This window comes from Ornithodoros turicata, chromosome 2, assembly GCF_037126465.1.
Source record: "Ornithodoros turicata isolate Travis chromosome 2, ASM3712646v1, whole genome shotgun sequence".
Taxonomy (NCBI): domain Eukaryota; kingdom Metazoa; phylum Arthropoda; class Arachnida; order Ixodida; family Argasidae; genus Ornithodoros; species Ornithodoros turicata.
Window position 1 is genome coordinate 38,695,234 of NC_088202.1, and position 15,750 is coordinate 38,710,983.

The 15,750-nt window shown below is 43.8% G+C and overlaps 2 protein-coding genes across 2 annotated transcripts in view; both read left to right on the top strand.

Moving 5' to 3' along the window:
* LOC135383373 (uncharacterized) overlaps positions 1-15,750 on the top strand; it is a 113,131-nt gene that overhangs the window by 59,663 nt on the left and 37,718 nt on the right. The gene's annotated exons all lie outside the window — the stretch shown is intronic.
* LOC135383372 (uncharacterized) lies at positions 563-7,208 on the top strand. The gene is made up of 7 exons (XM_064612855.1): positions 563-748; positions 836-1,057; positions 2,071-2,221; positions 2,302-2,722; positions 3,267-3,348; positions 6,300-6,441; positions 6,505-7,208. Exons 1-3 carry the CDS (start codon positions 567-569, stop codon positions 2,216-2,218), a joined length of 552 nt encoding a protein of 183 aa, XP_064468925.1. The 5' UTR covers positions 563-566; the 3' UTR covers positions 2,219-2,221; positions 2,302-2,722; positions 3,267-3,348; positions 6,300-6,441; positions 6,505-7,208.

Genomic DNA, 15,750 nt, shown 5'->3' on the forward strand with positions numbered 1-15,750 from the left:
CGCTCAGTTAGTGAAGAAGAAGAAGAAGCTATATATTACCTGTATTCACTGGGTACCGACATTTTCGGGAGACTGGATTGGATTAGATTGAATAGGATATTCCCTGACTACCTACCAACACAATGGATTTTGCGTCCACTTTTAAAGGGACGGTCTCGTACAGATCGAGCGATTCCGAAACTTAGCTGAAATTATATTCAAGAGTGCTACAGAAACACGGTCGTGAAGTTTCAACCAGAACAACGAAGTGGTTTTCGAGAAATTCGAAGAAATATGCCGTGATAGCAGACGACGGAAGTTGCAGCTGGATTCAACTCCCTCTCATGCAACGTCAAATGTGACGTGGTTATGGTATTTATGGTGGCAGGTCGCCCATTGGGCGACCGAAGCACAATGCACAAGACAGTCGGGTAGCTGTAGTCGGCCCAGGACGCACATTCCCCCAGGGCGTGAGTCGTGACGTTGCCCACATACGTGAGGCCGACAACGGCAAGCCCTATCACCACCACCACCACCGGGTAGCTGTATGCGCTTTGCGCTTGGAAGTTGTCACGCGCGACGTCGTAATGTCTGACAGCGAATTTAGCGATAGTGACGGGTCCCTGTCACTAAGCGGTGAAGATGAGCTCATCGGCGCCGACCGATTGAATTACGTGGACGTCGATGATCCTTTCGCTGCTGACCCTTTACCACAACAACGTGGTCAGCCAGTGGAAGTAGTGGATGATTCGGAACCGACTGACTTCGGGTAAGACTTATGGATAATGCGCAGCGTTTTCCGTATATATATTCCGCCTGATTGTGACACCATTCTAAACCCTTATAAACATTGCAGGTGTGTGTGCGGCCACTGCTCGCCGCAGGAGGCTGACGAGTATATATGCTGCATGACTGTCGGCAGGGTAGCAGCAGTTGCTGTTGACTCCGGTGTACGTTGCATCACCCAACATGTGCTGTTCCCTGATTTCTGCACACGTCGGGAACTGTTGATCGTCAACGGCGCTCCGTATCGGCGACACAGCCGTCAGCTACGGCCGCTGGATCCTAACGATAACAGGTGTGTTGTGATTCTGAACTTGCACTACTGTTTATAACAGAGATGTGCTGTAACTACTTTTTTAGTAGTTTAACTATAACTACTAACTCTACTGTGTCAATTTTAGTTTAATTATTAGCTTAACTGCATCACATGCAACTACTAGGATGTAGTTAATTGTGTAACTACATTTGTGGTATTTGTGCGCATTGTTATATTCATAATCCCTGAGGCATAGAAATAGGAAGTGCATGGGTAGTTAGAAGACAGTGAGCTCCTTCTATACAATACTGATGTAGTGACATGCCATGCAATGATAGTCATCGCCACCAACCTGCCACAATGGGGGCATAAGTGCTTTGAATGTACTCTGTGTGTAATCTGTAATGTAATCTGTGTGTCGATTGTTATGTACATGATTAACACAAGAAACATACTTTCTGCTCATGTGCCGTAGCATTTCTGTACTCAATCTTGACAATGAGTGTCTCCATTCTGTAGCTAACTAGTCCAGCGCAACCCATTTGACCAACACTCCTGTTACAACATGCTGGATACTGTCGTGACTCCCCGTCGAAACCCATTCTTGCCCCACGGGCTTTGCATACTTGTGACAGGCAAAGCATGCGCCTCTGTGCACCGGTGTTGAACATTGCAGTGCACATTATGCAGTTCTCTCACTGAATGACAATGCTGAATAAGCTTTTACTGGTTGTGTCAGATCCACTGTGTGTCTGATGTAGAAGACGACAAAATTCTCATAGTTGTCGGTAACAAGCACATGGTAGGCGAAGTGAAATAATGTGAAGTAGTAGTAGCCCACTGTAACCTGGCTACTGTAGTAAACTAGTAGTTATAACTACCATTTTTTCAAGTAGTTTCTAACTACTTTTTAAATACTGACAGTAGTTTAATTACAAGTAGTTAATTACAGTAGTTTAAATTACAAGTAGTTAATTACTGCACATCCCTGGTTTATAGAATGTCACGTTAACAAACGCGGGATTTACATGCAACTGTATTTCTTTTGACAGGTGCATCAGATATGCAGCATATGCATGTTTTACAAACTGGATCTGGGGATATCTTGGTCCAAGGAATAGGCGCCAGATACCAGGATGTGTTGTCCGCACAATCCGGAGCCTGTTCCCATCAGTCACGTACACAGGCTACTTCCCCTGAAAGGTGATGTATAGTTTTTGTTTCACAGCTTTTTATTTGCATATAAAAACGTGTGCTTCATGGTACATTACACAAAATTACAGGGCTTGTGCACTTCGTCATAAGCATCACGACTTGAATGGTCTTCTGAACGTAGCTGCCACCCAGTGTCCTTGTCATTGAACCTGGAGCAAATGACAAACATAAGGACAAGCTGATCTACGTCAAAGTCTGCAAATATCCTTGGCCTTTGGCAAAAAGGCCCTTCTCAGGGCCACCCCACATGTCTGCATCAGAGACCATGCCTCTGCATAGAATAAGCCCTTATCGTCATTCATGATGATGATATTTATTAATTATATTAAATATTATTCATTAATTTACGTGCATTCCTGAAAGGCCTGACAAAGGCATTACGTTTCTTCAATTTTTCTCAATGCAGGACAGGAGCTGCTGGGTCAGCACACAGATGCCTCATCATCCAACTGTGTTTTCATCCTTGTTGGACACTGTGCAGCTGTATTGGTACATATTTCTTTTGAAAGGAGCATGCAAGGACTTGAGAACGAACATGTCAGGGTTAGAGAAAACAGGTTTATGAGTCCTGGGATAGACATTTGCACAAAACTAAGAGGGCAGCACATAATCTTGGAGTCCAAGAGAGCTATTAATCTCGTGGGTCAGAAAACCTGCTACCCTCGGCTGCTAATCCGCAATGCTATGTGCCAATACTAAGGCGAATGCCTTCTTCCCTCATCTTCCTTTTTGCAATCCGATTTTGTACCACCCATCCCGTGTCTTGGTTGGTTGCTAGCTTTAGCAGATGACTCTCTATGACCAATGACATGTGCTCTGCGAGGAGTCATTAGGATCCACTGAGTGACGTCTCCACCACTGCACACTCTCTTGCATAGCAATTCTTCCAATAAATTAGCACTTCCCAAAGGAAATATTTTGTGTGACAGTTTCAGAGTGGTAGCTCATGTGACACAGTAAAATTTTGAAGTGCCTTCCATGCTCCTTTAAGGCTCTTAGCATTTTATCTACTACACATGCACTGTTTTTGCAGGTTAGCTATGCAACAAATACAACTGGCATGCATTGGCATGGCACTGTCATATGCAACTCAATGAACCTGCTGCAGGAATCAGGTATGAAGTTTCCAGACCTTACAGTATTTGGAAGCTTTGCAGTCAAGGATTGCACAAAGGATGGCACAAAGGCTTGCTCCTCCTAGAATGGGGTGGGCATGCAAGTAGATTGTGCTGCTGTAGCATTTTGCAATGTCGCAAAGGTTTACCACTCATCATGATGCTGAGTGGTATACCTAAGATTGCTGTCGGTATCCTGTTGCTGGCCATGGTAGATCTCTGATTTACGGCAAGTTCTTTGCTGGAATGAGAAGAAGAAAATGCAAATTGTTTGCCAGATGTTGCTGCAAAGTAAGCATATGTGAGGCAAGATGAAACTACAGTCAAGGTTCCACATATGTACTTGGCACGTAGACAGCTGCAATGCAATATGTATGTGTGAGACACATTTGATTGCAGTAAAGCTCAAACCATTTTGTCCATAAATTGCAGGTTATATTACTTACAAGCATCCAGAGAAGTGCAGCTTGCTGTGGTTTGAGTAGTTGATGTAAATTATACGTAATGAAATACCAGTCTTCTATTAAATGCAGTCACACATATTCCTGAGTGAAAAATACAGGGCAGAGAGAGGGGGAGCTGTCAAAGTATAAGAAATTTGTGGCTTCCCTTCACGGGACAACTGTGACGAAAAGTGGAAGTGATAAAATACCTGCATGGCTGTGTACCACATATAGGCGCACTGGTGCTGGGGCCAAAATAGAGCTATGTAGGTTTCGGAGTGGCCTGACGATGGATGGATATGGTGGGATTTCCCTTTGGGATGGGCGGTAGCTTGCACCACCTAGCCTGGAGTAACACATTACTGAGACTAAAATTACTTCGGATGATCAGAACTATTCACACTGCCTGTGCTGGCATTGGACACACCATCTGCTAATCGCCCTCCAGAGGGCACATTTTAGGACAGTGAGATCTCTGCTGCCACTTTATAAGGACAGTGAAGATCCCATTAATCCATGCACAGTAATGAAAATGAGATCTGCAAATCTAAATCTGTATGAAAGGGTTTCATGACGCATTGCTGGCCTCTGTTGTAGAAATTTGGGTGGCCCTGAGAAGGGCCGTTTTTTAGTTGTTTCTTCTACCAGTCTTCTTTCAGATGTGGTGGCAAACTTTTCATGAAGACTGGGGCAGACTTCAGGATTGCCTTCCTTTGCCCTTTGCACATCAAACGTTGAACCTATAAATTTACAAAAAAAAAGTAATTTTGTTGTCATATCTTGGCAGACAATGCTGTAAACTTACAACACATCGAGCAGTTGGGCTAGTTGGTGCGAATGCATTATGAAGTGAACACGATGCAAAAGACAAAGGGACGGGGGAACAGACAGGGCGACTTTACTGACACAAAAAGTAGGCCAAAAAGAAAGGAAAACACAAACAGCGTCACAGATCTCACAGGCTCAAGGGCAGGAGTAATCAAAACTAATCTCCGTAAATCTTATACAAGAAACAAAATGTGAAAAGCTATGAAGGTTCACCCGTGCAACCTTGAAGAAATTGTATTTCCCACTCTGATAACGTAATCGAGGATTGCCCTGGATGCGTCATGTCAGCATTGGGTTTGCTCCTCATTCATCTAGCAACATAGACGGTTAGTTGATGCTGGATACCCTGACCACCTTATTGTGGGAATTGTAGAGGGGCTCTTGCCATATATCCTTGCAAATGAAAAAAGAAACGAAGGTAGACCCTTGGGGGGACCAGCTGTGTTGCCATATGTTCACCGTGTAACGCACAGTATTAAAAAGGTTGTTAACAGATATTTTGTCCCCAGAGTCTTTTCAGCCCCAAATAAACTAGGTGGCCTATAGGAAGAAAAATGATTGGGCTAGTGCGTGTGATATCAAGCATACTCAGAAGTTTATTCCTTGTATAACAGGTGCGGTATATTCAGTCACACTCTCATGTAAAAAAGTGTATTTCTGACAGAGATGTATATTTGTTAATATTAGATTATGAGAGCAACAGTATACCTTAAAAGGTATGCCTTCTGGAAACTTAGCGGTTCACTGTAGCAGATGTGCATGTAAACCTGACTTTCAAAGCACCACCATTTTGGGGAAAATCTCTATTACAGGCTACTCAGGAAATTACTGTATATTTGATAACGGAGAAATTGCGTCAGCAGGCCCTCGATTACGTTATATGAGTGGGAAATACAATTTATACAAAGTCGGCATGGGTGAACCTTCATATCTTTTTACATCTTTTCCATGTATAAGATTTTTTTTTGTTACTCGTGCCTTTGAACCTGTGAGATCTGTGGTGCTGTTTGTGATTTACTTTCTTTTTGGCCTACATTTTGTGTCAATGAAGTTCGAAGGGACGCTCGTCCTGTCTGTTCCTCTGTACTTTTGTCTTTTGCGTCAGGTTTACTTCATTATGCTATAAACTTAGCTAATTACACAAATTCTGAGTTCACATATGAGTATCATTTGCATCATAAATACCTGGCTCGGTGTTGCTTAATGGCATCAGCAAGAGAGGGCCTGTCACCATACGTTGTTGAACGTGCTGGCTGAGCCTCTGAGAGCACTGACCTTTTGGCCAGTTCAAACGTCGGATAGCTCTGTATGCGGCTCATAACCGAGTTAGTCAGTGTCGATGTGTAGTCTGTGCAACACAAGAGGGTTTGTGGTTATGCTTCCTATGCATCAGTGTTCTTTGCAATAAGTACATGCTTTGAGCTTCTATATCTTACTGTGTGTGGCATTTTCCTTCAGTGGGACAGCAAGCCAAGTCTTCTTTATCTTGGAAGGTTTCAGTCGGTACTTCTTTGTGCCATTCTCTGTCAACTGCAAGCGGTCCGCATTTTCGTTGTAATGCAAGACAGCTAGTTGAGTTCTGATAAAAAAAGGAATGCATATAGCTTGTCATTTAACCTTGTGGGCTTCTTTTTCTGTATCATCTAAGTGTTCAAGTGTATCACCTTGCACGCATTCCAGCATCTCAGAAGCTGTTTAGTTTTGGCACAAAATGAAGAAGAACGCTGTGAAACGCTTCCAAGCCGAATGTCTGGTCTGTCGATGACAGCTTAGGAACATCCTTGAGCAGTGTAGGGGCCATCAAGATATCATGTAACCGCATGTAGGTCTCACTGTCTGGAATTATCTGTCATGAAGGCTCACACCATTCTTGGTACATTTTCAGTTCCTTACCTTCCTTCAGCCACTCCCTTGGTGAGGACAGTGGACCGTGGTAGCAGACAGGGTAAAGAGGGCCTTCATGTACATGGATGTCAACAATGTGGTTCATTACTGACACCCATTTTGCCAGGCAGAGATCCCCATCATCAGCGCTCGTTTTGGGGCACCAGTAGGCATGCCGGACAATACTTTCGATCCACAGCTGCACCACTTGGTGCTTTGCTGTGCGACCGAGAGCAAGAAGTTTCTTCTTGATGCCTGATATAAACAAAAATGTAACAACAAACTGCAAGCTTTATGTTCACTCTGATTTCACCTTTGACAACATGCCAGACATCAAATCGATGCTTTATGTGGGGGCACAGATCTCGCATCATGGCTTTGATTCCCGTATGGCGATCTGTGACGAGTGTCTCGACCACCATATCATGCGCCTCGAGGAATGCCAGACACACCTGTAGCCCATGCTTTTCCATTGCATTGCTGCTTGCCACCTCTGTTACCTAGTATAGTTAAAAGTAGTGAAAGGGAAACAATCTATCACCAAGTGCTCTATATAAATTGAATAACATTTGAGATAAAACTTTGCCAAAAATTTGCAATAAAAGAGCCCTTAAAGCTAGTGCACTCAATACGTTTCACATAAATGCCCAAAGGTGTAACCAGTTTTTACCTTGACTAACTCAAAGTGCACAATGCGATTGGCATTGGTTTCTAGCAGTGTGTATGTGCCGTAGAGAGCTGTGTGACCTGGAGAGTCACATCTCCCATCACCGGCAAGTGTCATTGGGGTTGGGCGCAGCTTTTCCAATAACTCTTTCTGCTTCATCTCGTACACCTGCAATGACAGTGTTGAACAGCTTATTGATTTATGCACAACATAAATCCTCATAACCAGGCTTTTGTTCTGCATAGTTCATCGTACTCGTCAGTTGTTCAACATTTTGACCAGGGTTGACAAATATAGCGTTTAATGAGGGCTCGATGTACATACTCCTTACGATAAAGTATGAGGGTTTCATACTTGTGGCAATATTTGTATTCTATGAATGCTACTTGATGTCATTTGTCAGTCACCCTGTCAGCGTATCCTAAAAATGAGAAGTACTCACGTCATTCACTGCAGGAAACAAGTAGCACTGCTGTGCCTTGTAGTACTGGGACCTTGAAAGTGCTGGGACTCCCATTACCTGAAGCATACGGAGGGCTTTGGCAATGTTTGTCCCAGAAAAGAGGATTCCGCAGCACAACAAGACATTTCCAAGTGGCCTGTTTCCCACCCATGGCTGGCTCTGCCACAGTCTTTCTTTTTGGCAACCGCAGGTCATTGTTGCTCTGACGCATGTGCCCTTGAGGGTGAGGTTTGCTGTGACATCACTTCTCTGGCATTGCGGACAGAATGACAGCAGCTGTCGTAAGCAAGACTCTGCTACAATGAACATCCGTTCTGTAGCAGACCTAGAAAGTACAATCATGATATTAAAAAAATATTTACTTAGAACACAGTACATCATATTAATTGCCATTGATGAGATAACATGCAATGCACATAACACAAAATGAAATGCACAGCAGACCTAGTGCACTTTCAGCATGAAGTGATTAAACACGATGTGCAAAGGATGTACAGTGTCAGTAATGGTTTACAAAACTAAGACTTTATGCAGTATGGAACAGCATTTTGTTGCAACAGAAATAAGTATTGTACAACATTATTCAAATACTGGGAAAACATTGATAATTGAAAACACTTGCTAAATTTTCTCATGCATGTTATAGAATAAGCTGTTCAGGACAAGAAAGCAGTACACATGAAAATTTAAGCGCAGACATATTAGTCATGCTTACGTCTTACGAACTTGGGAAGAATGCTGTGACTTAGGTTGATCCTGGTACTCAAACCTAAAAGAGCACAAGCAATTTAAAAATAGGTATAAAATCACATAAATTTTAGTCGCATAAGCTTACTCGTCAGAGTCTGTGCTTCCCGAAGCATTGGACAGCTCAAAAGTTGTGTCATGTGGATCAGGTGGGCTGCAGAGTAGGACAATAACATTTCAAGAAAACTCTATTCCACGAGCAAAGCAACAAGGTTGTGCACAAATTGCTTTCATCAGGTCATGATGTGTGTTCTGTTTTGTTACGAGTGATTTGAATATAACGCAATCAATGTGTGTAGTTTTCTTGGTTTTTCCAGTTGACGACATGCTGTACCATAAAAAGGCTTGCATTCAACTACTTACAAGGTTGTGCACAAATTGCTTTCATCAGGCCATGATGTGTGTTCTGTTTTGTTACGAGTGATTTGAATATAACGCAATCAATGTGTGTAGTTTTCTTGGTTTTTCCAGTTGACGTACATGCTGTACCATAAAAAGGCTTGCATTCAACTACTTACCATTCAGACTCAGCAGTCGTGTCAAGCTCCCTTGGTATTGGCGTGGAGGACCGAATTGATGGCAGGCTGTTGTTAACAGTTGAAGCTGCAACCTCTGAGTTGGACGTCTGTGGTGGTGGCATCTCGAGGTAGCTGCCCATCCCGCTGTCACCACACTCATCCATGTAACTGAAATGGCTGCTGGATGATGCGTATGCGGCTGTACTGGAGAGATGCACCGAAACGATTGTTTGTGCAGACGCACTAGAGCGATGCATATGGGTCTGTGTTCCTGAAAGCCATATGCTGTTTTTAACATCCGCAAACAGAAATCAGTTCAAATGAACAGTACACAGTATTTGAAGTACTTAGATTGCATACCAAGTGTGCAAGATGGAACAGCGGTTTGTGTTTCCTTGTTCGCAGTTCTGGCCCCTTTATTTGGTTTATACGGCACAAGTGTGTACATGAAGCCGTACTGGCTGACAGTTTGGTATGGTGACAGGGGCTCCAAATGCAAACCATCTAGCACAAGCACGTCCACTGTAAAGTAGGTGGAAATATATAGTTACATGACAGGCAAGCCTGAGCAATGAGCATCATGTTGTCCATTGCTCAGATTCTCCTGTCATGGAGTTTCTCCACCAGCTAGCATACATCTATAGCATATATTGGGAAATCTAGAGTTATGAGCAACCTAGAGCAATATACACAACTGATCTATTCATGTTCTGTTCTGTCAATTTCTGTGTTTTCCATCGCATTTCTTAACTGATGTCCATTAGTATGTCCCTCATTGTCAATATTTGATAAGTAATATGCATTTGTGGCACTGCTTTATAAATGTTTACTGTGTATCAATAAAGTAGTTTATTTTGTTATTGTAACTACCATAATTATTTGTATTAAGGAAATGATATATTTATACAGGAATATTATTCATGCCAATAGCAGAATAAAGTAAACAACCTATGTTTTTTTTTCTTCACCTGCCATTATTCAGTTCAAGCAAGCTGTAACTGAGTTGCTACATACCTGTTGATGACACTGCATCATGAAATGCTGGTCCTGGTAGAGAAAGGAAGTCACCCCTGCTCTCACAGCTCCATCCCTTTGAAGTGTCACCTTCTAAAGGGTAAAAAGACAATAAACAAATAAATGAAAATAAGTGAACCAGCTGCTTTGCCATTTGGCACATAAATACTCCGCCGGCCGTTCTATATGTGGTCATATATATGCAACGAGGTATGTTCATTAATAAAAATGCAATATTAGATTCACAAGTTCTAGTCTGGTGATCCAAAATGTATATGAACTGTAGCAACCCATAACGTTTAGCATTGTACGCGATGATGTGAAATGCGAATGTCATGCAACATGGTCACTGATGTGTACTTGTCATATGTGCGTATATGCCAGCGAGTTTTTGTACGTTGGAAAGTGGTTCACTTCCGCGACACTTCCGAAAACATAAGCAAATCACCGTTTCTTCGAAGTGGATGACATCGCAGTCGCATCTGCGTCAATTATTATGTCTTTTTTTTTTTTTACCAGTCACAGTTCTCTTTGAAAAACAATAAACACTGCCAAGCTTGGATTTGATTATACTTCCTTTATCGTACCGTGTTCGCAGAGCTCTTCCGACGTACTAAAATTTACAACGATAAGAAACGTGTGCTCGGTACTCACGATATCTGCTGAATGCCGGCTGGGGTGACTCCTGGAAAGACGATACACAAAACAAGAATTGAACTTGCTGGATCACTTTCTGTTCACGCTTTACGCGCGTAATCGATTTTTCGCGGTAAATCTGCTTTATCAATAGCTCTTTATCATACCATATATATCTATATCAATCAAATGCACTTACGTCACAACTCTGTGCAACTTGGCCAACGTCGTTGTCATCCGTAGTAGTGGCTTCAAAAACCGAGGGGACGGCTCCTACCTTGAGCCGCTTCCTCTTCGGCGTCGTCCCACATCGCTCTTGAAGAACGTCCGGCCTGAAGACATACGCATCGTCCGCGAAATGTGCGGAACATACGCGTGTCAGAGCCAGGCCCTGGTTGAAGGCGCTTGGCTCCCGATAGCTACTTCCCATTTGCGCTTCATCGTTTCGTCTTTCGGCAGAGCATGAAAACTCATGTTGCTATTCGCAACATATCTGTTGCTACACCCGGGCACACTGCAGTAGTTTCCACCACTCGGCATGTTTCTTTCGAAAGACGGTGAAACCACGACGACTGAAGACAGACGGAATGATAGGAGACAAGCTCATCAGCGAGAAATGATCTTATTTGGGTCAAGTCGTCCCCATAAGTATCCCTTTTCTCTCCAAACGGGGACACTACATGGGTTGACAATGTATGCCATTTCTTAGAAAGCGCGTTTTTCGCTGCGAAGTGAAAGAAAATGTGTGGGAGTTCGCACGGTCCCATGTCAGTTCAGAAACTACGTAGTCTGCTCTCGCAGTTCGCAAGTGTAAAAGCGCGCGCGAGCAGACGATCTCTGCATCCAATCACGTCTACTTTCCACCCTTTCCACCGCAACGAGATGTACCGGATATTGTTGTTGCCAGCTCAGATCCCGATATGCTATGGCGTTCTTATCAACTTAATTCGTTTATTTAATAACCGTGACGATTCTGGTTCAGCAAACTTGCAGTGTTTCATTTTCAGCAACGGAGAATCGAATGGTAAACTTTATAAAGGGGCCAAGGTGTACGAGACCGTCCCTTTAAAGGCGCCATCTGGATGGAGAGGAGCATGTCGGGAAGACCCAGAAGGGCGGAAGTAGTAGAAGCGCTTGCTAGCAGAACTGATTGGCCGGCAGAACCGCTTGTTGGAACAGACTGCCGGTATTATACATATTTTAACTATGAAACATAACAAGATTGAATCAAGAACGGGCAAAAGTGTGTATATGAATAAAAGTATGTCATAAAATGAAAATTTTTGGCCATCCGTAGCGTCTTTCTTGCTATTTGCCTGTGATCGCTGTCGTTACTAGGCCTAACAAGGACGACGAAACATATTATTTTCAGGTAAACATTAACACTGAGCGTAATTTAAAGGTGATTATGTAAGATAATTTGAACAGAATGTACACTTACGGAATAAAATGGAAGTAATTTGTGAAAAAAAATTCTCATGAAACCCTCGCTTCGCCGTTCCAAGCTACGCCGCCATTTTCGGGAAAAACTTGGTGTCATGGCGGCCCGCATAGAAAACAGCAGCCAATGAAAAACGCTCAATTTGTTTGACAGGTCGAGCCTCTTTTTTAGGCTCCTCCTAATGGCCAGACTTCGTTTGGCATACACGGCACTGCTCGTAAGTTCTCTGCTGCGCCATCTATATCAGGAACAGGCTACCCCGAACCTGTGGTATGCGGCCCGATTTGTCCCTCCATGGTTCAATGCGATCCGCGGACACGAATGAGTTCGGCACCCCTGCTCTATACCGACGAACTCATAGGGGTTCCCTGGGCTCACAAAGTTTGAGAACCCCTGACCTACATAATGCTCTGTTTCTTTCTGCAGGACGCCATTACGGTTGCCCTTCCTACCTGAGTCGCTGTCACTTCCACTGCCAGAACATGGGCGGGAAAGGAGGCTACTGCGCTGCACAGGCCTGTAGATGCTACTTATGAGTGACATATGCCTCGAAGCAACACTTACGTAAATGTTAAGAGTCGTAATCACCTGTATTAGTCAGCAAACAAAAACTGAATGCTCATTCGTCATCTCGGGTATACTGATGTTCGGCAGCGCTATGTACTTGCCTTTCGGTTAATAAACACATTTTGTTATCATGTATTCAAGTCTTTACAATCTTTGAATAGATAGCGAACAACAACCCTCGATCATTCACTTGAGTGTTGATAACGCTATACCAATCGATGGCACAGTGTACAACCGCTATGCAGCAATATGAGGCCAGTTCGAACAAAAGGTGAGTTGAAGCTATTCGCTCCGAGATCGAACGGTGTAGGCGCGCTGCGGAGAACGGAGAACTACCGCAGTGTGGACGCGTCGTCTGCTTTTACACGCTTATTCTGCGTTCAGTGCAGTAGGTGGAGCATTGGGGAACCGAACAGTATCGTACCATCGCGGCACAAGTGATCTTTCGATGAATATACACAAGAGTTACGGAAAAGAACCATCAACTCTGAATATCGGCCCACGTGTTATCCACACTAGAAAGGTGACAGTGTCGCCCCCTATAGGTCGATCTCGCAGCGGAATGAAGCTGGTGTACCTATAACTTCCTGGTTCATTTCGAAATACAGATTTTCCGGGAATTCTGGTTTTACCTATAACTGCATCCAGATTTGATCAGGGAGGTGGAGTGGAAGGGCGCACGTGCGATTTTAAGTGAATAATAATTTGGAGTAAATTTACGTGTAGGGTAAGTCAGCCTATACATTTGTATGATGGCATGCTGCACGTAGCACAGGGTAGGACTGCGGATAATTTCGACATCCTGAGAGTTCTCACGATAGTCGATTGCTACCACTACGTTGGTACTATCTTCGATTTTGTAGTACTTTTCCGCGTGTACCAAAGCGCGGGCATTGGTTGGCCCGCGCTCTCTCTGGTGTAATTTCAATTCGTCTCGCGAGAAAGGCGAGCAATGAGAAAAAGTCTCGTAATTGGAGGCTATGGAAATCCGTGCTATTTTATATGGAAATACAATTGATTGATTGATTGCGCTTTTATTTTGGCACTGGTGCATGCCAACGGCTAAAATATAGCCTAACGGGCAGTGCAGCATACAGCGTTAGAAACACACAACAGTGGTAACAGAATAGTACAAGAAAAATGAACGCAAGAAAAAAAAGTACGCATGCATTTCATACGGTAACAACACAATACACGGCTGCACTTATTCTTGAAATACTTAAAATTACAGAAGATATCACATGCCCAAGATTCGCGGACACGTCTTCCTAAAGTGCGCTTAGCCTAATAGCACATGTTGTGTAAGTAAGACAATTTTACGTTTGTACACGTGCATAGGTGAAAGGAGGCATGAAATCCGGAAGGAAGGAGGAGGAAAGGAGAGAGCGAACACTTATCACGGGTCACTTCCTTTTGATTGGTGATAACGCGCACTGCCTGACTAGCTTGACAAGGACTGCTTCATCGCTTTCAAATGCCAGACGAGTATCGCTAGTACAAATGTATTCTCAATGACATCATAGCTTGGACACTTTCTGTTCTCTCTATTATTGTAGGGCAAATGGTGCATTGCACTTAAAGGGGCCGTAAACAGGTACAAAAGGTGCACATTTCTTCGTGTTATGTTATTGAAACTTAGGCAGTGAAAACTCCTTGCAATTACTAACGCTCAAAAACAAAAGGCGCTTGCATACGGATGAAATATTCGCTGCACTCTTTCGCATTTTAGCTCCGCCCTGCGCTCTAACTTTACGTCATTTTGACGTAGCGCTTTCCTGACCAATTACGATCGAGTGTTCCACGTATGATTTTATTTCAGATGCGGAATTGGACTAGATGAACGTGAATCCTCTTCTATACAAAGTCTAAACAGTTATAGCCTCAAACTGAAAAAGAAATGCGTTTAATTTAGGTATCATACGCGCACTACGTTTTCTGGGCAGTAGCACGCAGCACACCACGAGCGCGAATGAATATCCGGGGCTACAGTTCCGGAATCTTAAGTAGGTGCGTGATGGAACATCTTCGTCATCTTCGAATGGTTCCGACAACTGGGCTGCCGTACTTCGGTTTGAGCCACCCGCCATCGCGTCACCAGCTCGTGTGTAACAGTGGATAGCGTGCTGGACATGTCACGTCGTGGCTGGGAGGAACCCAGGTTCGAATCGCGTCATGTGATAGCAGCCCAACTGTCGACGTTTGCGCCAGCCGGAGATGTTGAAGATGTCATGACGTTGAATTTCGGAACCACGGAGCGCAAAACGTCGTTTCACACAAACAAACTGAGCGCTCCGACTCGCAGCTGATAACGAAGTATGTTTATTGGCTGGTAATTTGAAACGTCATGTGCGCAGCTCGGCCCCCCGTTGGACGGCAAAACGCTACGCAGCCATGTGACGTATGCGCGGTGGAGAGAGACTCGCTGGTTATTAATCTTTGAAAGCAGTTATATGGGTCAATGAGCTGGCACGAGCCGAACGAAATGTACATTTGGGTATTATGATCTGCGTTCTTTCATGGGGTATCGTTATTTCAGAAATGTTTGGTGGCCTGTTTACGGCCCCTTTAACGAGGCTTGGTGCGTAATATTAGTAAGGGTCCAGTCAGTCCACTCAGTTTGTTTTGTTTCCTCGTTAATTTATTAATTCGTTAATTGAAATTAATTGGTGATCCTTTTAACTGCAGGGACTTATAGCGAAACTGTCAATCGCGGAATTGTAGAGAGGGAAGGGGGTCTTCGATTCTCTTATCCGTGATTATGTACCTCCTCTCAGTTCTTTTTCTTTTCTCCGTTTTCAGAAAAAGCGCGTAAAAATACCGCCCGACAGCAGCAGAAATGCGCACGGAAAGAAGTGATCTCTTCGTTCTTTCAAAATGTATAGACCACTTTACTGTTGACCAGCTGTTGACAGACAAGACGCGCGCCATCTGCGTATGCGTGGAGTTGGTGTGGGCAAAATCCCAAGCGGCACAATGTACTGAAAGTCGAGTGCAATAGGGGTGGACGGTATCTGTCTTATCAATGTTCTTTAGTTTCAAGAGTGTGTTCAAGGTCTTCCACCTACCCGTCCACCCCTATTGCACTCGACTTGCAGTACATTGTGCTGCTTAGGAACACACTGAACGCAGCCGTGCGAATGCTTTCCGCAAGTGCGATATCGGCTGTATTTCACTGCTGCAACGCTCTCGACTGT